General features: G+C 41.2%; 1 protein-coding gene across 3 annotated transcripts in view; it reads left to right on the plus strand.

Annotated features, from left to right (window-relative positions):
* The window catches only part of LOC145343258 (coiled-coil domain-containing protein 149-like), a 118,151-nt gene extending 103,995 nt beyond the window's left edge, over nt 1-14,156 (plus strand). For all 3 annotated transcript variants that reach the window (XM_080189363.1, XM_080189374.1, XM_080189383.1), the window contains one exon: nt 9,687-14,156. In XM_080189363.1, coding sequence (XP_080045489.1) covers nt 9,687-10,249 — 563 coding nt within the window. In that variant the 3' untranslated portion in view covers nt 10,250-14,156. The remainder of the gene's footprint in view (nt 1-9,686) is intronic.
* Nucleotides 14,157-23,410: the final 9,254 nt, after the last annotated feature.

The following is a 23,410-nucleotide window of genomic DNA, read 5'->3' on the forward strand; positions in this document are numbered from 1 at the left end:
TGCCAGCCTCCCGATCAGTAGCAAGCTCGATCACTGGCCAGCCCCAAGACCCCTGCAACGGCAGCTCTCCGACACCCTGTACCCCACCGATTTCACCTCCCCTGACAGTAACCCTGTCCCACAGTGCCAACCCCCGCCTCAGCCCACCCTGATCATTGGTACTGGCCTCCCTCCCCCATAATCCCTATGCAGAGTGGCAGTGGTAGCCCCCACCCTCACCAATTGCTTTTTAGACTCCACACCCCCCATTGGCTCTCTCCCCCTTGGCACTGACCCAGTGGGGGTGAGGTGAGGTGGAGGTGGGGGAGTGAGGGGGGGTGGGGGGGTGAGGTGGGTTTGGGGTTGGGGGGGGTGAGGGGGTGGGGGGTGAGGAGGTGGGTGGGGGGGGTGAGGGGGTGGGTGGGAGGTGTGGGGGGGGTGAGGGGGGGTGGGGGGGGTGGGGGGGGTTAGGTGGGGGGTTGGGTTGGGTGGGGGGTTAGGTGGGGGGGTAGGTGGGGGGGTGGGTTGGGTGGGGTGGGGGTTGAGTGGGGGGGTTGGGTGGCGGTGTTGGGTGGGGGGGGTAGGGTGGGGGGGTGGGGGGTGGGTGGGGTGGGGGTTGGGTGGGAGATGCAAGCGGGCCCATAGACTTCAGTTCCAGGCCCACTAATCTCATTTAACTTATATTCACATGACCATTGAAATGGTCTTTGTGCCTCCCCGCTGAATTCTGGTGTGGAGCAGAAGCCACTGGAAATCTGGCACAAACACATCATTGACTGGTAGGAGATGGATGAAGATCCCACATGCAGCAGGTAGAGGTCCAAGTGAGGTTTGGGCACCTTGCAGGTGATGAGCTTGCAGGGGGGAAGATGGTTGAATTGAGGAACAGACTTCTTGCTCACCTTTTCCTGTGTTGCTGACATCCTGCACAGATTGGTGAATACAGGTTGGCCGGGGAGAGTGGTATAAGTGTGCTGGGCTGGTGTTTTATATGGTGCTGGGAGCTTCAAATCTGTCAGTTGAGGGCAGGTGGACAAACCAGCTGTCGGCCCACCAGGAGAGTTGGAGGGGAAACTCAACTGTGCATAATTAATGAGACCCCAAATGCAGAACGTGGCATAGGATCCTGCCATTCTGGTTAGCATGACAGACTATAAGATATAGTAGTAGAAGGAAGCCATTTGGTCCATCAGGTCTGCTCCACCATTCAAAGAGATCGTGACTTCTAATATGATAAGCTTCAGTTCCACTTTCCCACCTTATTCCTTATAACTTTCAATTGCCTTACTGATTAAAAATCTATCTATCTCAGCTGGAGCCTCCCATCGCTGCAGTTCTCAAAATGGAAGAATTCCACCCCAAATCCAATGGATTGTTTTCTTTAAAAGATGAGAAGTCATTGTTACCATATAAAATATTTCTGTTTCCATCCTTGCTACATTGCTACCCTACATACATTTAATTGAGAACTCACATGACAATATCAGTACACTGTCACTGTTTTTATCATCAGTAAAACATGCACCCCCATCTTTCTGAACCTTTTTACTCTACTCTTAACTTGACGATTCCCATAGATTCCTGACCGATTTTTCACATTTTACTTGTTGTAAACTTGAGTTCACTCAAAATGCTTTGTCTGTGTCCTTACTTGGGCCAAGTGTTATTTACCTATCATGCCTGTGTTCATTGACTGACATTGGCCCAATCAATGCCTCAATTTAAGACTCTTATCTCTGTTTTCAAGTCTCTTTTTGGCCTCGCCCCATGTCAACTCTGTAATCTCCTCCAGCCGCACAATTTCCACAGATGCCGCTGGATCTCCTGAGTTTTTTCCAATACTTTCCCGTTGTCCAAGCTCTTGGCCATCTGCCCTAATGTCACCTTACGTGGATGAATGTCACATTTTGCTTCAAAATGTTCCTATAAAATGCTTTGGGCTGTTTATTACATTAAAGCTCCTATATAAAAATAGTTGTTTGTCCTGGGTGTCTATGACATGTGGCAACATTAGTCAACTCTAGGCCCAGAATTTCACATTGCTTGGGCAAGTGCGTGTCCAACCTTGAAGTGCATGAAATTGCTTAAGAAGACCTCAGGGCCCACGTTCCCATGTTACCATGCACTTGTGTGATAATTCAGCCAGAGGGTAAAGGCAAGGGTCAGACGCACTTCTGCTGACAATCATACAGGCAATTTAACCCATTAAGGGGCCAATTGGCCAGGCATCCTTTACGTTTTAGCTGTAACTTCAATCCAGGCCAAATTAAATGTTAGGGTTGAAACAAAATTTAAAAAGGTGTCTGGGGACTGAGGATTTTGTTTAAATGTACTGTACAGACATTTTTTGCAGTGTTCTTCCATCAAGATTTATTTTGTACTGGTCTGCCGCTCCCTTGGACAGCTCCACAGCAACTGTCCACTTGAGGGAATAAATTAGAAGCTCCAACCTACACCCTCCCCTTTTCCAGTGCCTGTTTCACACTGACTGCTGCCTACTTCTCCAGCCAGCATGAAAAATATTCCAATGCCGATTGTGGCTGAAAGTAGGTTTCATGCCCTCTTCCAGGTCCACCTAGTATGTGCTCAATGAGCAAAAAATTCAGGCCACTAATACAAATTGTTTCAGCTCCTTGCTGTTGACGAATACCCTCTGTTTATCACAGCTGCATCCTCGTTCATAAATAGAGCTTGATTTATGACTTTGTAATGTGTTCTACTAATCCGAATCATCAGCCTACACCTTTTCAACTGAATTTTAGAGCTGGCCTTTACAGCCAGCCATTGCCATAATTGCTGATGCCTGTAATTCCAGAATTTACATTGAAACGTTTTAAAGAAATTTGGTTACCTCATGTGATTTTGTCTAATTAAATTGCCTTGTTCCTTGTAATTAGAACTAAACAAGTTTTTAATATTGCCATCGGTAGCACTTTGGTTTCCAGTCCTTTAGGAGCTGCGTACAAAATTAGCTTTTTGTGTCCTGATCCCAATTAGCTCAATTGCCTCGCAATTACTCCTTTCAAAAACAGTTCGAAACTGATTTATATGAACATATCCCTCCTGGAAAAAAACATACTTCACTGACAAATGTCCTCTAGTTCTCCATGAAGACCGTTTTTTTTTGTGCTCAAAGCCTCCCACCAATTATTAAAGTAAATGATCCTGCTGTCGTTTGTGTCCACTTACTGATTTTAAGAATTCTGAAAAAGGACAGGAATTAGAATTGATTCAGAAATGGATTGAGTTATTAGAAAAAATAAATACTCATGATATTTTATCAGTCTTTAATTTGTTCTTGTGCATCCTTTTTCTCATAAAATTAGTTATTAAATATTGGAAAGGTTATCTGCTCTATCTACCAATGAGATGCAGAAGAGCTGGGTGACCCTTACTGTTTCCATATAAATTGCAGCAGTGGACTACTAACTCCAGGAATCTGAAACCCTCCATTTTCCAGCCAAGAACTGACATTTTAACTCAGCATCTTACTCTCATTTCTACATGTTTTAAAGTTTATTAGTATCACAAGAAAGCTGACATTAACACTGTAATGAAGTTAGTGAAAATCTCCTAGGCGCCACACTCCGGCGCCTAAATTAATTGAGGGTGAATTTAGTTAGCACGGCCAATGCACCTAACCAGCACATCTTTTGGACTGTGGGAGGAAACTGGAGCACTCAGAGGAAACGCACACAGGCACTGGGAGAACGTGCGAACTCTGCACCGACAGCAACCTAAGCTGGGAATTGAACACGAATCCCACCCTTAGCCTGCTGTAATGCTCCAATGAAGCCAGGCGAAGCTGGAGGGGCAGCATTTCATCTTCCAGTAGGGCATCCCCTGGGACTCAAGGTTGAGTTCGCAGCTTTAGATTGTGACCTTTCTCCTCCATCTTAAACCCCTTTTTTTGAATATCCCTTACACATATTGCCTCAGTGCAACCACCCCCTCACACCAGACCACCTATATTTCATTCTTAAGGTTGCTATATTTTGCTGCAGACTCTCACTGCTACACTTTAAAGTTGAACGCTTTTTCTCTCTCTTCAGTTCTAGTGAAGAGTCGAAAGGATTCAGAACGTTAACTCTATTTTCTGACGTTACAGATGCGGCCTGAGTTTTCCCAGCATCCTCTATCTTTTATATCTAAGGAAATAAAAGAGGGTATCAAATTGAAAGAAAATGCATACAAAGTGGCAAAACTTACTGGAAACCTAGAGGATTGGGAAATCTTTAAAGGTCAGCAGAAAGCCACGAAAAATGCTATAAAGGAAGATAAGATGGATTATGAGAGTAAACTAGTTCAAAATATAAAAACAGATAGCAAAAGTTTCTACAAATGCATAAAACAAAAAAGATTGGCGAAAGTAAACATTGGTCGTTTAGAGGAGAAGAAGGGGGATGTAATAACTAGAAATGAGAAAATGGCATTGAACAGGTATTTTGTGTTGGTCTTGACAGTGGAAGATACAAATAACATGCCAAAAATTGATGACAGGAAGGCTATGGCAGGTGAGAATCTAGAAACTATCATTATCATGAAAGAGGTAGTATTGGGCAAGTTAATCGGGCTAAAGGTAGACAAGTTTCCTGGTCCTGGTGGAATGTGTCCCAAGGTACTAAAAGAAATGGCGGGAGAAATAGCAAATGCACTGGAGGTAATTTACCAAAATTTGCTGGACTCTGGAGTAGTTCCCACAGATTGGAAAACAGCAAATGTGATGCCACTGTTTAAAAAAGAGGTAGACAAAAGGCAGGTAACTACAGGTTGGTTAGTTTAACTTCTGTAGTAGGGAAATTGCTTGAATTTATTATCAAGGAAGAAATAGCGAGACATCTGGATATAAATTGTCCCATTGGTAAGATGTGGTATGGGTTCATGAACAGCAGGTCGTGTTTGACTAACCTGGTGGAATTCTTTGAGAACATTACATGTGCAGTGGACAGTGGAAAACCTGTGGATGTGGTGTATCTGGATTTCCAGAAGGCATTTGAAAAGGTGCTGCACAAAGACTGCTACATAAGATAAAGTGCACAGTATTACGGGTAATGTATTAGCATGGATAGAGGATTGGTTAATGAACAGAAAGCAAAGAGTGAGGGTGTTTTTCTGGTTGGCGATCAGTGACTAGTGATGTGCCTCAAGGATCAGTGTTGGGACTGCAATTGTTTATGATTTACATAGATGATTTGGATTTGGGGACCAAGTGTAGTGTGTCAAAATTCACAGATGACACTAAGATGGGTGGAAGAGCAAATTGTGCAGAGGACGCCGAAAATCTGCAAAGGCATATAGATAGTCTAAATGAATGGGCAAGGGTCTGGCAGATGGAGTACGATGTTGGTAAATGTGAGGTCATCCATTTTGGTAGGAATAACAGCAAAATGGACAACTATTTAAGTGGTAAATAATTGCAGTATGCTACTGTGCAGAGGGACCTGGGTGGCCTTGTACAGGAATCTCAAGGAGTTGGTTTGCAGGTGCAGCAGGTAATTAAGAAGGCAAATGGAATTTTGTTCTTCATTGTTAGAGAGATGGAGTTTTAAAACAGCGAGATTATATTGCAGCTGTATAAGGTGCTGGTGAGGTCACACCTGGAGTACTGTGTACTGTTTTGGTCTCCTTACTTGAGAAAGGATATACTGGCACTGGAGGGGTGCAGAGGAGATTCACTAGGTTGATTCCGGAGTTAAGAGGGTTGGCTTGTGAGGAGAAACTGAGTAGACTGGGGCTATACTTATTGGAATTCAGAAGAATGAGGGGAGGTCTTATTGAAACATATAAGATTATGAAAGAAATAGATAAGATAGAAGCAGGGAAGTTGTTTCCACTGGCAGATGAAACTAGAACTAGGGAACATTGCCTCAAAATAAGGGGAAGCAGATTTGGGACTGAGTTGAGGAGGAACTTTTCACACAAAGGGTTGTGAATCTGTGGAATTCCCTGCCCAGTGAAGGAGTTGAGGCTACCTCATTGAATGTTTTTAAGGCAAGGCAAGGATAGATAAATTTTTGAACAGTGAAGGAATTAATGGTTATGGTGAGCAGGCAGGTAAATGGAGCTGAGTCCGCAAGAAGGTCAGCCATGGTGTTATTGAATGACGGAGCAGGCTCGAGGAGCCAGATGGCCTACTCCTCCTCCTAGTTCTTATGTTTCAGATTCCAGTCTCCACAGTATTTTGTTTACTTACGGACATGACTAACCTGCTTTTTCTCAATACGTCCGGTTTGTGGCTCTGGGAGTGATTCTGAAATACCCTCAGTCTAAGACCCCAGGCTGCATATTTCGATTCTGTGGCACCACAAGTTTCAATGCTATGTGGGAGCCTAGTGGGGCTAAAAATGGTAACCAATCTGCTTCTGCCCACTGCTAACAACACAGGATACCAGCGCTTCCCAAACCTTTCCCCACTGTGACCGCATCTTGAAGCTGGGAAACTGCCATCAGCACCAAGTGAGAGCTGGGTTGGAGAGGGATCCAAGTTACGATCTGTTAAAGACATCCAAAACAAACAATAACAACTATATTTAGTATGACTTTTAAAGTAACCAAACAAAGATTTTTTTCTCTCTACTGAATCTAATTTGTTCCTTACTAAAAGAGAAAACTCATAGTTTAGCTTATTTAATTATCAATACAAAAGTGACTGCTTATCCCGAATACATTCTTGGCAGGTCTGAAATTTTTATTAAGCTTGATAGAAGCCACTCCATAGATTTTGACCTCAACCCCACATCCCCTAGGTTTTAACCCACTTGAGGGAAATAGCCAACTATCGGAAAATCTCAAACGTCAAAGCTGTCTGAAATTTCTCCCTGACTTCTGGAGGCAATCAAGGATATCCATGCTGCAGCAGAGTTTAATCATGCTTCAAGGAGTATTTAATTACACACTACTCCATCTCCTGTGGCTTTGTATATGAATAATTTAGATGAAGCTGAGACATCAGTAAATATAGACAGGCATGTGGGGTGGGGCTGCTGGTAATTTGACTAGGGTTAAGAAGAAACAGTTACACTGGAAGGGGAGGTAAGAGGATGATAGAAGGAAAGGAGAATAGATGGCAGGAAGGTGGAGAAGGGCCGAAAGAGGAGCAGAGGCAGACTGGATGGGCAAAGATTTCTTAAATTAATTTGTGACGTGTGTCAAGGGCAATTCAGCCACTCAGTTGTATCAATCACTACAAAATCTCAACAAAGAAATGAAACCACACAGCCCCTCTGGCATTGACCTAGGTACTGGAAAAGACAACAGCTGGAGGACCCAGCAAAGTCCTCCTTACTAACATCTGGAGGCTAGTGCCAAAATTGGGAGAGCTGTCTCACAGACTAGTGAAGCAACAGCCTGACATAGTCATTGTCACGGAATCATACCTTACAGATATCGCCCCAGACACCACCATTACCATCCCTGGAAATGTCCTGTCCCACTGGCAGGGCAGACCCAAAAGAGCTGGCGGCATTGTGCCAGCAGAGTGATGGCACAGTGGTATACAGTCAGGAGGGTGTTGCCCAGGGAATCATTAACATTGACTCTGGACCCCAGGAAGTCTCATGGCCTCAGGTTAAACATGGTCAAGGAAACTTCTTATTGGTTACCATGTACTGTCCCCCTTTGGCTGATGAATTAGTGCTCCTCCATGTTGAACAAGAAAGGAAGCACTAAGGGTGGCAAGGGTGCAAAGTGCACTCTGGGTGGAGGATTTCAATATTCATCACCAAAAGTGACTGCAGAAAGGTTACTGATTGAGCTGGTCAAGTCCTAAATGATATACATAACTGCTATACTGGGTCTGCAGCAGGTGGTGAAGGAACCAACAAGAGGGAAAAACACACTTGACCTCATTCTTACCAATCTGCCAGTTGCAGATGCATCTGTCCATGGCAGTATCAGTAAGAGTTACCACCACACAGTCTGTGTGGAAACGAAGTCCTGCCTTCACATTTGAGAATATCCTCCATCACATTGTATGGCAGCATCACTATACTAAATAGGACAGACTTCGAACAGATCTAACAACCCAAGGCTGGGCATCCATGAGGTGTTGTGGGGCATCAACAGCAGCAGAAGTGGACTTCAGCATAATCTGCAGCCTCATGGCCCAGCATTTTGCCCATTCAACCATTAGTAGACAGAGGAACTGTCTGTGATTTTAATCCCTGTTGACCATCCTTGCACTTAATACCTCAATTTTTAGGCTGGTAGATGAATAACAACTTGAGGTGGGGGGCGGAGGGGGAATGGACAGAAAAGCAACCAAACCTACATTCTGGGGGGGGAGGGGGTGGTGAGTTTGGTGGCGGTGTGGGTTGAGGGATATCTCCATAAAGAGCCGTTTTCTGACAGGAAGTCCCCTTCCCTCAAGGCCTGAAGACCTCTGGACATCCTCCTCCCCTCACCAGCCTATCCTCCAGGACTCCGAATACTCTCCATCATGACATCCCTATCGTCCCCTACTCAATTCCCCTGCTACTTATCTTTGGCTCCTGTACTTAGTTCTTGGCGTGTTGCTGCAGTGCCTCTACCACACACTACAGCACTTGCCTGGAGGGGGTAGAGAGCTTTCAGCCAATCTGACTAGTCAGCAGCTTTCCAAGGCGGGACTTCTGCCCAAATGAGAAGTGAAGTTCCACTTTCTGGCAATCATCAGACTGTAAAATGGCAATGTGTATGTGTTTCTTGGCAACTCTCCAGAAGCAGATGTGAATGTAGCAGGGGACCAGAATATAATTTGAGGAAGGAGTGGTGACAGACGCACAGGGGTCACATGTCAGAATTGCACTAATCCTGGGTATTGGAAAGGAGGAGTGGGGCCCTGGTTAAAACTGGGAAGGGACATGAGTGAGGCACAGCAAGTCCCAGCAAGAGGGCCATTTAGGCTGTAGAAGAGGTTGGTGAAAGTTATGTGCTAGGAAGATATGTACAATTAAAAGCAGAAAACATTCACTAAGTAGTCGAAAATAATCTTGCCTTGAGAGAAACAACATGACATTGGAACTGTGATAGAAATTTTAAATCTTTGCACCACAAGGTCAACAAGGTGTCCAGTGCAGTGTCACTTACTGCCATTTTAATGGGGAAATCAGACCAGATAGGTGTTAGTGGATACGAGAGATGTAGATAGAAACTTATATGAAAACTTCCATAAGGAATGTTGACAGGTGATATATAAATGCCATTATTCTTGTAATTTACAATTCAGCAACTTAAAAGATTGACAGAGCAATAACATTTTTTGTTGCGAGTCTGCCACACATCTATTATTTTCAGCAAGATAAAGATCTTGAGTATCTTCTTTTGCTTGAGTTATGTTAAATTTGTACCCCTCCCTTTTGTGATTACTGTTTCAAGTTGGGAAATCTGCTTATATCTATATATGTACTTATCAGCAATTCAAAGAGCTGTACCAACTCCACTGTTAAACTTTCTTCCATTGAAAACACTTATGAGTGCAGAGGCTAGTGACTTACTTCACTTCTTTTTATACATAAGATATTTATAGTTGATCCATGAAACATTAATGTGACTATCAATATGTGATCCTTATCATATTTGTCAATAGTTTTTACATTTTATAAAATATATGTCTTACCTACCATTACAGATGTTTGATGTTGACATAATCCTTTTCTTATGTGCACAGTTTAAACTTTTCATAAAACATGCTGTATATCGATTGTTAAAAAAAATTCATTGATTCACAGATCAATTAAAAGAAGGTCAAGGAACTCCATCTCAGTCTTCAGCACCAGAATTCTCTGGCAAGGAGAAAAAATCCACAGAATCTGAAGAAATGCAGGTGGAACGAAAGGATAGTTGTGGAAGTCCAGTATTTTTACCTTTACAAACAGACTCCCAGACAATGGATATTTATCCATCAGTGTCCCAATCCAATCCAGGAAATGAAATAGCAAAAATGACGGAGAAGTTAGTTACTGCTGAGTTAAGCGATGGTTGTAATGAAACAGGCGCTTTGAAAGGGCAATGCATCATAACATCTCAGAATGATGTTGATAATTCACCTGTTTCTGAATTCCCACCAGCCAGAACAAATGCAGCAAACCCATCTGATTCTGAGAGTGACCACCGGATACAAAATAATGAATTATCTGATGCTCTGGGAAGCAACATAAATTGCACGTCATCAAACATGACTTCCAAAACACATTCTGATTCTCAGTTGCACAGCTTGTTGACCACAGATCTGTCACTATTTGAGGGTTCCACAGAAAGTACTGATGAAAATAATGGAGAAAATATAGCATAATTTGATTGTTAGCTTTATATTTTAGTTTGCTCCTATAGTTTAAAGATTATTGTCCTTAATTAAAATTTATGATAAAGCTCTTAAACTTGATTTGAGACCAAGGAGGAACTGTAATTATTTTGAAAGCAGATCATCAGCACTTGTTGGATGTGATGTGAATGTTTATGTGTTTTGTTTGGTGAACCGACTTCAGTCAAAGTCAACCTATTCCCACATCCAAAATGGTAAAGTAGAATAAATAATTGCATTGATCGTTACATATTGAAAAATATAATAAGGGTAGGGTTTTCATCAAAAGCTACTCCTATCTTTTTTCCAAGCATACAATATTAAAAGAAAATCAATTTATAATATTTTTGCTTCCTTATTTAGTATGGAATGACTTGAGAAATCAGTAGAAAGTCATCAGTGGAAATGATTTTCACACTATTGGATTTAAAAATGTTTCTGCCAAAAACAAGAGATTTATCTGGGTAATATTATTCAGCAGGAACCCTGACCTTGTTTCACTACAGTTGCTGGAAATAGGAGGGGCTGTAGCTTGAAAATTAAATGAGAAAAATTGTGTTGGTTTACCCTTTAATACACCCTGATCGAACTGGTGTGTACTTCTCTCATTTTTTATTTCTGATTTCCAGCTATTTGCATCTTTTAAAATTCATTTTAGAATTTTCAACTTTCTTCTTATAAATTGCTGTGTTGCAAGTGAAATCCCTCCAGATCAAAATGAAATGTAGTAAAGGAGCAAGACACATGGCTGCTGTCAGTGACTTCATTAAATATGACAAGAGTTATTCTTGGAATAGAGAAAAGAACTCTTTCCACAGGTTTTATATTTACTAACAGTGATGTGTCACCATTACTATTGCATATTGGCAGGCAACAGTCCCAATTCCCAACACAAGCAGTAAATTAGTTCATTCATAAGTTGCTAGCATAAAATTTATACAAAACTTTAATTTTTTCATTTGAAGAAGTAGAGAAGTTGGGAGGTAAAGGAAATAACATTGTCAATATTTTTTCCATGTTTCATTAATAACTCAAGACTTGTTACACGTGGAGGAGATGTTCATTGTGGTAATACGAATAATACATTTGTTTTAGTAATCATTTTTATTAATTAGCATTGATTTTTGCCAGTGACAAAAACCACATCGAAATTGTGTGCTGAATTTTATAGCTTGTGTGTTTTATGCTAGAAGCAAGAATATACTAATGAAATTTACCAATTATTTATAGGGGTGGGGAGTGAGAGGTCATGGTCCTTTACTGGAGAGTCCACTCACAGAACTAACACATTTTCTGTAACTCTTCTTACTTGATTTTCCATGGAATTCTGACCTAGCAACTTTCCAAGAATGACCAAGGTTCGCAAATTGTGTATGTTTATAATAGTGATAATTACAAGAGTAATGGAGAGAATTGTGATGAATTTGCACTATTTTGAGGACAATGATATTCAGGCAGGGGCATAGCATTAGCATTCCAAAGATCGTTTTCCATGCTGATGATTCTGTAATCATTGGTATTTGTTCTTTACTTTGCCAACAACCTTTTCCATTTCACATCTTATGCTTAAATCAAAAGCAGCATCAGAGAAGACCACAGGATGGAGGAAAATAACAATACCTTTTGATTGAATCTGAGGGGAAATAAATTGCCTAAGTAAATAATCATGCCCTCATGTCATTTTATGTGTCACTTATAATTTTGTTGGTGATGGAAATTAGATTGTTCACAATATTTAATGTTTTCTGGGTTACCAATAGCCTTCGCACAGGGAAATAACTGTGCTATTATTTTGCTTGGCACTTGATTGAAGTTTTGTTGTAGGCTACGTGCCATCATCGGATCCCTGTCAGAAAGGATTCTTCTTTAATGAACTCGCGAGGATTGAGCTGGCTTATTTTTTAAATGAGGATCATATGCATGCAGAAAAATACGTGTTAAAGAGAGATTATTGACACCTTGGAGTTCTTGAATATGTTTAATTCCACATATTTTCCCAAAACAGCCTGCCATATATTGGCAGCTGCCTCAAGTTTTTGCTATTTTAGTAGAGATTTCGAAGTACATTATTTTTAATAAAGTTATTAGGTCAGTAGAAACAGATATCCTTGATAGGAAGTGTTCTTTCTGATATCACTTGTGTCATTGTCTTTGAGGCGAAATGATCCAGTTCACTTCAGAGTTTATTTACAGGTGTTTGCAATGCTCTTGACTTTTCTGTTATATTTATTAGTTTTATGTTGTTTATTTACATTTCATTTTATTCTTTTAGGACTTGGTAATTAAGTCAAACATACACTATCAATGTGTAGGAACCAGATTAGAAGTAAAGAATTTTTAGGCCCAAAGCCTAAAACATTTTTGGGTTTTTTCCCTCCTAATTTATCTGTGTGTTCTGATTATTTTTGTAAAATTATTGTCTGGCTAGGAATTGGTGGTAATTACAGTAGCGCCTGGATGGAGTTGAATCATTATTTTGTACTGCATTAATTATGTTTCTCTGAATTTGAGGTGTGCACTATTCCAAACATGTTTCCTTCACCAGCAGACACATTTTGGGTTAGAGGAAATGCATTTTGAAAGCATTGTTATTACTGAAATTTGAAAAAGAAATGTGTGGAAATGCAGAAGAGGGCACACTTTGTAGAAGCCTTAAATAAGCATTTGCAACATGTTTAATCTGCAAACTTGTGGCACATGCACATGAATCTTGTGTGCCATTGCAGCACTATCTCCCAACACTATTCTATCTGTCCTATTCCCCCTTTCACTGGGTCAGTCACATTACTGATTTAGCAGTTGACTCTCTTCTTGTTAACATTATTTTGTTTTCCCAGTTTGGTTTTCACTGATGTTCATCTGTATTTTAATTTTATGTATTTTCCCCTCCATTCCCAATTTTCTTTTCTCTGTTTGAGGTGGTGATTTACTATGAAATACGGTTCCAAGGTCATTTAAAGCCCTCTAATCCCTGCTAAGTGATTATTCTTCATGCCTACATATCTCAGTTGGTGCTATCTCATTAATTTTAATTGGATTTATGCCAGTGTTAACTAATGCCAGTTATTTACACATTGAGCTATTGGGTGGAGCCAGATTTGTTCATTCCTGAGCTGTTTCTCTCATTTTCATCACTAGCCAACATTATCAGCCAGCATTTATCTCATTGCCATTTGTGGGATCTTGTGAACAAATTGGCTGCTGCATTTGCCTACTTACAATAGTAAGGATATCTTTTTAAAAGTATTTCATTAGCAATGAAGTACTTTGGAATTTGCTAAGGTTGCAAATTTGTCAGGAAAATGCATTGTTTTGCATTTTTCTGCTTGTTTTGCTTATTTTTCCTCTACCACCCAGTTTCACAATTCCCCAATGAAAAAGATGTTCCATATGATGGACTGAATTCCTGTATGTTTGGACAGAATGCAATATTTGTATTAACAGCAAAATCTGCACATCTACAGAATATCAAACACTTTTCAAATCTTCAAAGTAACAGAAAATAAATAATATTTGTGTTGACATATATACTAGGATGAGTGCGTTCCAATGGATACCTTATTTTCTATAAACCATTACTCTATCCTCATGTACTGTATATGGAAGTGTTCAAAACCCAAAATTTAAATTGTGAACTTGGAACTTTGGCCGGAATTCTCTCCTCTCGCACACCTTGCTGCCAGTGAGAACGGAGAATTTGGCCCTTAGCCGAATCTCTGTTTGCTGCAGCAGGACAGGAGAATCCCAGCTACAGGCAAGGTCAGAGAATTGCAGCCTTTGTGGACTCCAATCTCAGGAATGGTTACATATTTCTAGTTTAACTATTAATAAGTTGAAAGTTTTACAACAAAAAATGTATTAAATGTGGTTTTCTCTAATGTACGTGTGCTCTGAATGTATTTGCAGTAACTTGTCTATTAGTATTGAAAGTCAGTAAATACTTTTTTATTCAGAAAACTGGCAGTGAGTCATGACTTAAGCTTTACTGTCAATAGAGTATGTTGGTTGTCTTTCAACCATGTTAACCTTGCATTTGAAGCTTTATTTCAGATTTCCAACATCTGCAGTATTTTGCTTTTATTTATGTTTTATTTTTCTTTATGACTTTCATCTTTTATGAGAAATTAATCAATTTATTTTAGATTGAATTCAATTAGCTGGGTTTTACATGGGAGAAGTATTATAATGTTAAGTGAAAGTTAAAGTTTATTTAATAGTCACAAGTAGGCTTACATTAACACTACAATGAAGTTGTTGTGAAAATCCCCTAGTTGCTACACTCCAGCACCTGTTTGGGTACACTGAGGGAGAATAAGGAATAAATTGGTTATTCGCAAGTTGGCAGATTGTTACGAGTGGAGCACCGCTTGGCATCAGGGCATGTGCTACAGCTTTTTTCACAATCTATCTGAATGATTTGGACCTGGGGACCTAATACAATATTTCTCAATTTGCTGATGACAAGAATCTAGGTGGAAATGTCAGTTGTGAGGAGGATGCAAGGAGGCTTCAAGGCAATTTGGACATGTTAAGTGAATGGGCAAGAACATAGCAGCTGGACTATAATGTGAATGAGTGTGAAGCAATCCACACTGGTAGAAAAGCAGAAAGGCAGAGAGCATTTCTTAAATAGTGAGATATTGGGAAATGTTATGTCCAAAGAGCCCTGGGTGACCTTGTTCATGAGTCATTAAAAGTGATCATGCAGGTGCAGCAAGAAATTAGAAATGCAAATGAAGTGTTGGCCTTTAACGCAGGGGGGGTTTGCATACAGCAGTAAAAATTTCTTCCTATATTTGTATAGGGCCTTGGTGAGACCATACCTGGGTATTGTGTTTAAAGTGGAAGCTGGTGGTTTACAGTTTATTTGTTAGTCACAAGTAGGCTTACATTAACACTGCAATGAAGTTACTGTGAAAATCCCCTAATCGCCACACTCCGGCGCCTGTTTGGGTACATTGAGGGAGAATTTAGCATGGACAATCCACTTAACCTGCACATCTTTGCACTGCATGTGGTTTACATCCAGATGAATGTGTGTGTATGTTCGTGTATGTTTAATATTGCCAAATTCCCACTTCAAGTTGCATTGGCTTCACTTGGAAAAGGTTGACAAATTACTCCAGTGTTTTCTTTAAATGGAACTGCACTATTCCTTTCAATGGGGTAAACTTGACTGATCAAAATTATGTAATAAATGACTAATCTCCTTTGCTCGAAATGCACTAAGTGAATACTGTAAATGTGTGAGCTAGTTGGACCAAAGGTCCTCTCTCGCTTGCAGCTGTTACCATGTTATCTAATCCTGTTCACACATTTCCAAATGTAATCATATCCTGGCAATTGCTGGAACTAATTAAAGCCACAAAATTAGGACAGGAATGAGATTATCAATAAATGATTCAGGATTCAATTCCCTCACACTTGTACAGTGTTGATGCTGTGATTACCATACCATACCACTGTTTCCCTTTTCTGATATTTGCAGTAATGTTTTACCATTACATTAGAGCACTTGCAGATAAACTTTTCTAGATTTGTTCCTCAGCAAGGAATTTAAGCAAAAGGAAAATCAAGCATGTACCTTCACAGCCAGGACATTCCATTTAAATTTTATGCAGCTAATTCACCATAGAATTCATCCATACAATCCCTAGAAAAAAGCTATTTGGCCCATTGAGTCTACACCAACTCTCTAAAAGAGCATGTCACCCTGTAGTTTACACATCTTTGGACACAAGTATACCCAATCCTAGTTTGAGTTGTGGGCAGAAACCAGAGCTCCCGGAGGAAACCCATGCATACACGGGGAAAGTGTGCATACTTCACACAGTCATCCAAGGCTAGAATTGAACCCAGGCCTTTGGCAACGTGAGGCAGCAGTGCTAACCGCTGTGCCAATGTGCCACCCCCAAACATTAAACCAAAATGGAACATTCCAATGTTGCTGCCTGTTGCAACAGTTAAATTTGCATTGCACTGAAATTTTAGGCAGTGGTTAATTACTTCAATGGTGTTTCTTTTATTGCTTACTATTGAAATGGTTGTGGTCAATCCAATATCCAGCTGCAATAAAGTACTACTGCTGTTAGATTTTAGGTCAGATATATAAAAATTTCTATAGATAATAAAGTTTGCAGTTAGCATTATCTCCAGATAGAGAATTTTTATTGTAAAATAAAGCACTTTGGCAAACCCCCAAATTTTATTTTGACAATTTTCTCCGATACTCTCTTAAAAATATTGAAGCTGATTTTAATACCCTCCTACCAGGTGAAAGCAGCATCTAAGCAGCAGCTATAATTGGATGAACCAATTTATTGGCTGAGGGATTTTAGCTACGAGGTTAGGTTGGAGAAGCTTGTGTTCTATCTGGAGCAAGGGAAATTAAGGTGAGATTTGATAGAGGGGTACAAGATTATGAGAGATTTTGATAAGGAAAATAAGCAATAACTATTCCTGGCAGCCGATGTTATTAGGGAGACACTGCTTTAAGGTTTTGGGCAAGAAATGCAGGGGAAATATGAGGAAGAATGATTTTATGCAATGAGTGATGATGACTTGGAACTGTTGCCTAAGGAGGATGGTAGAAGCAGAAATGATCAATTATTGCAAAAGGAGATTAGATTGGCAGTTGAGGAATATAAATTTGCAAGCTATGGGGTTAACATAGGTGATCAGGACTGAATAGAGTGCTTTTCAGGTCCAGCATGGACCTGATGGGCCAAATAGCCTTATTTTATCTCCTACTTAATGTCATTTCTCTTCGCCAACTTTAAAGATGGCCTCAGGCCCAACTACAGCAAATGCCAAGTTGAAATGTAAAGCTTGTGGCCCAGTGAGATTATCAATGCTTTGATGTTATTTTTATTGAATCTTCTGAAGGCTGCCCTGGTGAGAAAGCAGGTTGAGAGATACCAGCATGTACGTATGATGAAACCAAGGAAAAGCCATTCCCATCAGCTTCAGCAGGAGTTAGAGTTAAAAAATTGAAATGAGGGCCAGACATTAAGGTCAGCTGGGCTTTGTTTCCTTCACAACTTCTGGATACATTACATGCCTTTCCTGTTCAGTTAAAACCAACCTCTTCACCTCTGCAGAGATATAGTGCTTTAACATGGTTGCATGATCTTCCTTTGGTATTTCAGCAATTCATTTCTGATCAATGATAATAATTAGTGGGTTACACAACAAGAGGGAGCATTATACCCAGGATTGATCCAGTCATCATGCAGTGCCGTTGTGCCAGAGTTGGAAGAATATAAATTGTGAGCAACTCACTTTGCAAATTTCCAACAGCTAACCCAGAAGTATTGAGGACAGTTATACCTTTCCTATCATAGTTCGTGCTGAGACCAATTAAATCAGCACATATGGAATTGAATACGAGACCTTTTTTCAGCCATATAAAAGCCACTGGGAATATAACCTATGTGGTATAAATATCATTTAGATTTATGCCATTTCAAATTGCATTATGAATCCTGATTCACAGGCAGCTGCTTCCAAAACATTCACAATGATGTCTATTTAATCTGCACTGCTGCTCTTTCTGATGCTCTTACACCTCATTAGAGATTAGTGATGCATCATGGAAGCAATGTATGTCTGGCAGCATCCCATGGCACTTTGTTACTCCTAGATAACACATTTAGATAACTACAGTAATATTCCCCACGTCCCATTGATCCTATTGCATCGTTCCTGCATACCAGCATAATCTCCTATTGACTAACCTGATGCATACAAGTACAATTTACATTAGAAAGGAATTTGCTCTAAACAACATTAATATTATGAGCCAATTTTTCACCCAAGGAATAAGAAGTTAATTTGTTAAAATTAAACCAGTTCAAATAAATAGCTTTCGGCTACTGCACAATTTCAAATTTTGTTTTATGTTTTAAGGTGAACAGTTAATAAAATCACTCCAGTAATGAATATTTACAACCATGCATCCTGATACATTACAATTGTATGCAATGGTTACACTCAGTCCCAGTTTTTTCATGAGTACTATCTGCAGCAAGTGGACATCTGGAGTTGAGGTAAGTGTGGGAGTTTAAGAGGCTGAATCTCAATCTTTTGCCTTAAAATCTAAGTCAAATTGCTGGTAATTGAAGGGTAATTAAGTATCTTTCAGGCTAAGGAGAGTAAAAGAACAAGTTCTCCGAGTGAGATAAGCCAGTGTTAGCCTGGGGGTGCAATGCAATGCCAACATCATCTCATGCGCATAAAAGTTTTGGGACTCCAAAGGCTCTGCCTTTGCCATTCCAGCAGCTCTGGGAGAACCATTTCCAGAGGCTCGGCATCTGGCTGGGGGCCAGCGGTTTCCTGGGATCCAGCAAACCTTTGCCTGACGGATCCCCCTTCACCTGATGTGCGTGAACAGCCGTGTGGTGCTCACCAGATAGTGATCCTGAAGCCTGTCTGCTAAACTTGCCCATCAAGATTTGTATCTCTGTGCTGGTGGATGATGTGGCTGATGCCTCTGACCCTGGTCAGTGCTTTCCTCAGCGTTTTTCTCTGAGATACTGGTGAGGTTGCAGGCAGTGACTCCAGATAGCCCGGCCTCATCAGGTGTTGATCATGCAAGACAAGAAACATGGTTCGGGGCAAGGGAAGAACAGGGTTGGAAATCACTTGAAAAATTTCATATGGTCCCTCACTTCTGAGGCACAGGCTGACCGTGCAGGCAATCACAGCTCTCTCTCTCATGCCCCCATCTCCATCTCCATCACTGTCTCTTCATAGGAGATTAGGGGATGCAACTTGGGAATTCCCTCACCAGCCTTTTCCCTCTCCCTTTTAATATGAACTATCTTCTTCTGTAGGGACAGAAAGAGATGATCAGAAGCGTGATGGCTGGTGGGTCACTGGGGGTTGGGGGTTAGTAGAGCTGCCATATATTGAGGCATGCCAGAGGAATTTGAAAAAGATGATGGGGTGGGGGTGGGGGGGTGGGGGGAGTGGGGAGGCGAAGGTCAGGCGCAGGATGACAAGGAGTGAATAAATGTGGACATTCTACAATGTGACAGATGGATAATCACCTTTGCAGCTCAAATTAGGTAATTCTGACACTGGGCAGCAGCCCTCAGTGGTCAAGGTGTAGTCACTGACTGCCATAGCCATTACATCCCAGATTGCATTGGCTTCCCTGCTTTTGGATTGTCTGTCCCCTCAGTGGTACAGCGTGGCCTGTCTCTCCCCCCCTTCATCCAGAAGCCTTCCGAGATCTGCCTCTATGAATAAAGAACAAAGAACAAAAAAATTACAGCATAAGAATGGGCCCTTCGACCTTCCAAGCCTGCATCAACCATGCTGCCTGACTGTACTAAAATCTCCTACCCTTCTGGGGACCATATCCCTCCATTCCCATCCTATTCATGTGCATAATTAAGGACCCCATGCACATTGACATTCTCTCTTCTACCTTCTTCCATCGGGAAAAAGATACAAAAGTCTAAGGTCACGTACGAAACCGACTCAAGAACAGCTTCTTCCCTGCTCCTATCAGACTTTTGAAAGGACCTACCTCGCATTAAGCTGATCTTTCTCTACACCCTAGCTATGACTGTAACGCTACATTCTGCACCCTCTTCTCTCTATGTACGCGCAAGAAACAATACTTTGCACTGTATGTTAGTATATGTAACAATACTAAATCAAATTAAATCCACATTCTTCCTACCAAAATGAATCATGTCACAATTCTCCACATTGAACTTCATTTGTTACCCATCTGTCTATTCCACCAACTTGTCTGTCCTTTTGAAGTTCTACACTCTACTCTTCATAGTTTACAATGCTTCCAAATTTTGCGTCATTTGCAAATTTGGAAATTGTCCCTTGCGTACCAAGATCAACATCATTACTATATATCAATCCCTCTTGCCCCTCGAGCCTGTTCTGACATTCAATAAAATGATGGCTGATACGATTGTAATTTCAACTCCACATTCCCACCTACTCCTGATTACTTCCACCACCCCCTCCCCGCCCTGCTTCATGATCACAAACTTATCAATTTCTGTCTTACAAATATTCAAACATTCTGCTTCTGCTACCTTCTAACTCTCCTTGAGGACTCTTTGCATTGACCCAAATCTCATGCCAGGACAATAGCAGCAGGATAGACAATGACTTTGCGGTATTCTCTGTGTAGACATCATTCTCAGCTCTCAGAACCTAATGAGCTGTAACTAATGGATTGACTGATGCATGTCCAGATGCATGGTTAGTGCTTCAGCATTCCCATGGCAAAATATTCAGTAATCACAATGTTGATAATATGAGAGAAGTAATTCTACAGGAGGACATTATTGGACTCTGATTGGGGGCCAAATTTCATGCCCTTAAATGCCGAGGACAATTGAAGAAACTGGCAGCAAAATGAGAATTCAGGAAACTGCCAAAGAACATGTTTACAAGTGCCAAAACTGTATCAATGGTTGTAAGCCTTTCCAAATATGTGCCTTAAAAACATCTTTAACTTTCTTTTTCTACCATTATGCCCAGATGAAGCCCATGGAGGATTCCACCTCCCTCTCTCCCTTCATCCCTGCCTCTGACAGCAGCTGATGCCAATCAGCAAACAATATACGGTAGCTCCAGACCTTCATGTGTTCTCACTGGAATGCAATCCATTAATCATAGAGCATTGCTGGTTTATGAGAACGCAAGAGCACACTGAGCTTTAAAGTTTATTTATTTATTTATTAGTCACAAGTAAGGCTTACATTAACACTGCAATGAAGTTACTGTGAAATTCCCCTAGTTGCCACACTCCAGCACCTGTTCAGGTACACTGAGGGAGAATTTAGCACAGCCAATGCACCTAACTAGCAAGTCTTTCAGACTGTGGGAGGAAACCAGAGCACCCTGAGGAAACCCACGCAGACACAGGGAAAACGTGCAAACTCCACACAGATGGTGACCCAAGCCAGGAATTGAATCCAGGTCCCTGGCACTGTGGAGCAGCAGTGCTAGCCACTGTGCCACCGTGCTGCCCCTGAGCTGAGCCTAGTTCTCCATAAAGTGGGCTAATAAAAGTTCTCTTTTATTCAGCCCAAAAATGAAGCATTAACTCCTCTGAAAAGAGACCCCTCCCATATTCACTGCTTTGGAGGTTTTACAAACTGCACAAAAACCTTGACAGATTTAGTGTGGTGCATGTCAGGTTTGTCAGAGTGTCAAGCACTTTCTATTCTATCCCTGTTAGCCACCATGTTTTCCCATTATCTCACACAATCACTACTTGTCGCTCTTCTCTCTCCTGTAACTGTTCAACCTTAACCTGTTACTCTGAACGTGTCATTATCCATTTGGACATTCCTGCACTTCCCCCAAGTGTCCATTACCATGCCCACGCCTCACCTGATGCCAACTCGAGGCTAGCATACCCTGACTTTCTATGTGTTGTCCCATGACACCTTCCACTACTCTTCCATAATCCTAGAACTTCCAGCCTATCTAATCTAACTTCCCTGCTCTGATTGACACTGTACTCTCTGATACCAAATACCTTTACTCAATCACCAGCTGACTCCACAGAAATGTGGAATTCAGAATGTGCCGATTAGAACAGGTAAGAGGGAGTCTTAACTTGATCAAATCTCGTGGATAGCCAGGGCACCCCTTTTGAGAGATAAGGCACAAAGAGGGATAGAATTCCAGGACACCTTTGGCAGATGTAAGGCAGCCTCTGGGAATGCACTTTTTACACACAAAATCATTGAAATTGTCAAGCTGCAAAAGAGATGACCAGCTGTCCAGGAATTGCCAAACTGTCCAAGAGATCTCCAGATGGCAACAAAATGTCCAAGGAACCGTCAACTGCCAAATCTGTCAATGCTATCCAGAAATTGTCAAATTTGTCAAAGCTATTCAGGAAGTGGTGACAGCAATGGTTGGTAGGGGGATAAGAGAAGGTATAAATTGACATTAAGTTAGCATGGGTGGTATGGAGAAATGGAGTGATAGAGGGGCATTAATTTGGCATTGGAGTAGGGGGGGCTAGGGTGCAGGATATGAGTTTATATCATTTGGCATAGATTGGACGTAGGGATTGAGGGGAGGTGAGGGAGGAGGAATGTTTTTTGCTTTTTATTGTTAATTATTTATTTAAACACAATTCTGAGGCACAGAGGCAGTCCTTGTTCTCAGCCCAACTCCATGTCTAGCAGTCTATGAATTCACTCTGGTGTTGCCACCCTGACTCCTGTTTCAGCCCGTCACCCTTGACTGAAAATCCCACCTGCAGGAGGCCATTTTTAAAGACTGGATTCACCAAGCTGTCCTTGTGGGTTAATAATGCACTTCCAGGTATTTCTGAGCACAAGTCAGTTTCTGTCATGTAACACCAATACCCATGTTTCCATCGTCAGTATGTTGACGGCTAAGCAATTCACCACATAATTGAGAGTGTTTACAATCTCAGCGGCATTCCAGTTATGTTTAGTCCCTGAAATGTCTTTATTTGAAATTCCATCTTCATGGGGCCAGCAAGTCTGGCAGCCACTGTCATTTTAAATCTCTCCCATGGAAATGGTGAGGGGCAGCAAACAGCAACTGGGAAGGCCATTTGCGTTTCAAATAACTACCCTGAGATATGTTCAGATATTTCTGTCTCTTCAATATAGAAACCACAAAAGAAATCACCTGACTCTCTGGGATCCATTTTATGAGGGAAAGGTGCCCATGTTCCATGTTGTTATCTATGGGTACATGATGTGACAGTAACAGAATGGATAGAAATATTGGCTTTAAACCTCTAGTCTGCTATCCAAAGAACAAAGAACAATACAGCACAGGAAACAGGCCCTTTGGCCCTCCAAGCCTGCACTGCTCATTGATCCAACTAGACAATTCGTTTGTATCCCTCCATTCCCAGTCTGTTCATGTGGCTATCCAGATAAGTCTTAAACAATCCCAGCATGGCCGCCTCCACCACCCTGCTTGGCAGTGCATCCCAGGGTAGTAAAAGAAATGTCAGAAGTAATAGCAAATGCATTAGTTGTAATTTATTAAAATTCGCTGGACTCTGGGGAGGTGCCAGCTGATTGAAAAACAACTAATACAACGCTACTGTTTAAAAAATGAGGTAGACAAAAGGCAGGTAAATACAGGCCAGTTAGCTTAACATCCATAGTT

The sequence above is a fragment of the Carcharhinus amblyrhynchos genome, chromosome 1 (genome assembly GCF_965287045.1).
Source record: "Carcharhinus amblyrhynchos chromosome 1, sCarAmb.v2.hapA, whole genome shotgun sequence".
Classification (NCBI taxonomy): Eukaryota; Metazoa; Chordata; class Chondrichthyes; order Carcharhiniformes; family Carcharhinidae; genus Carcharhinus; species Carcharhinus amblyrhynchos.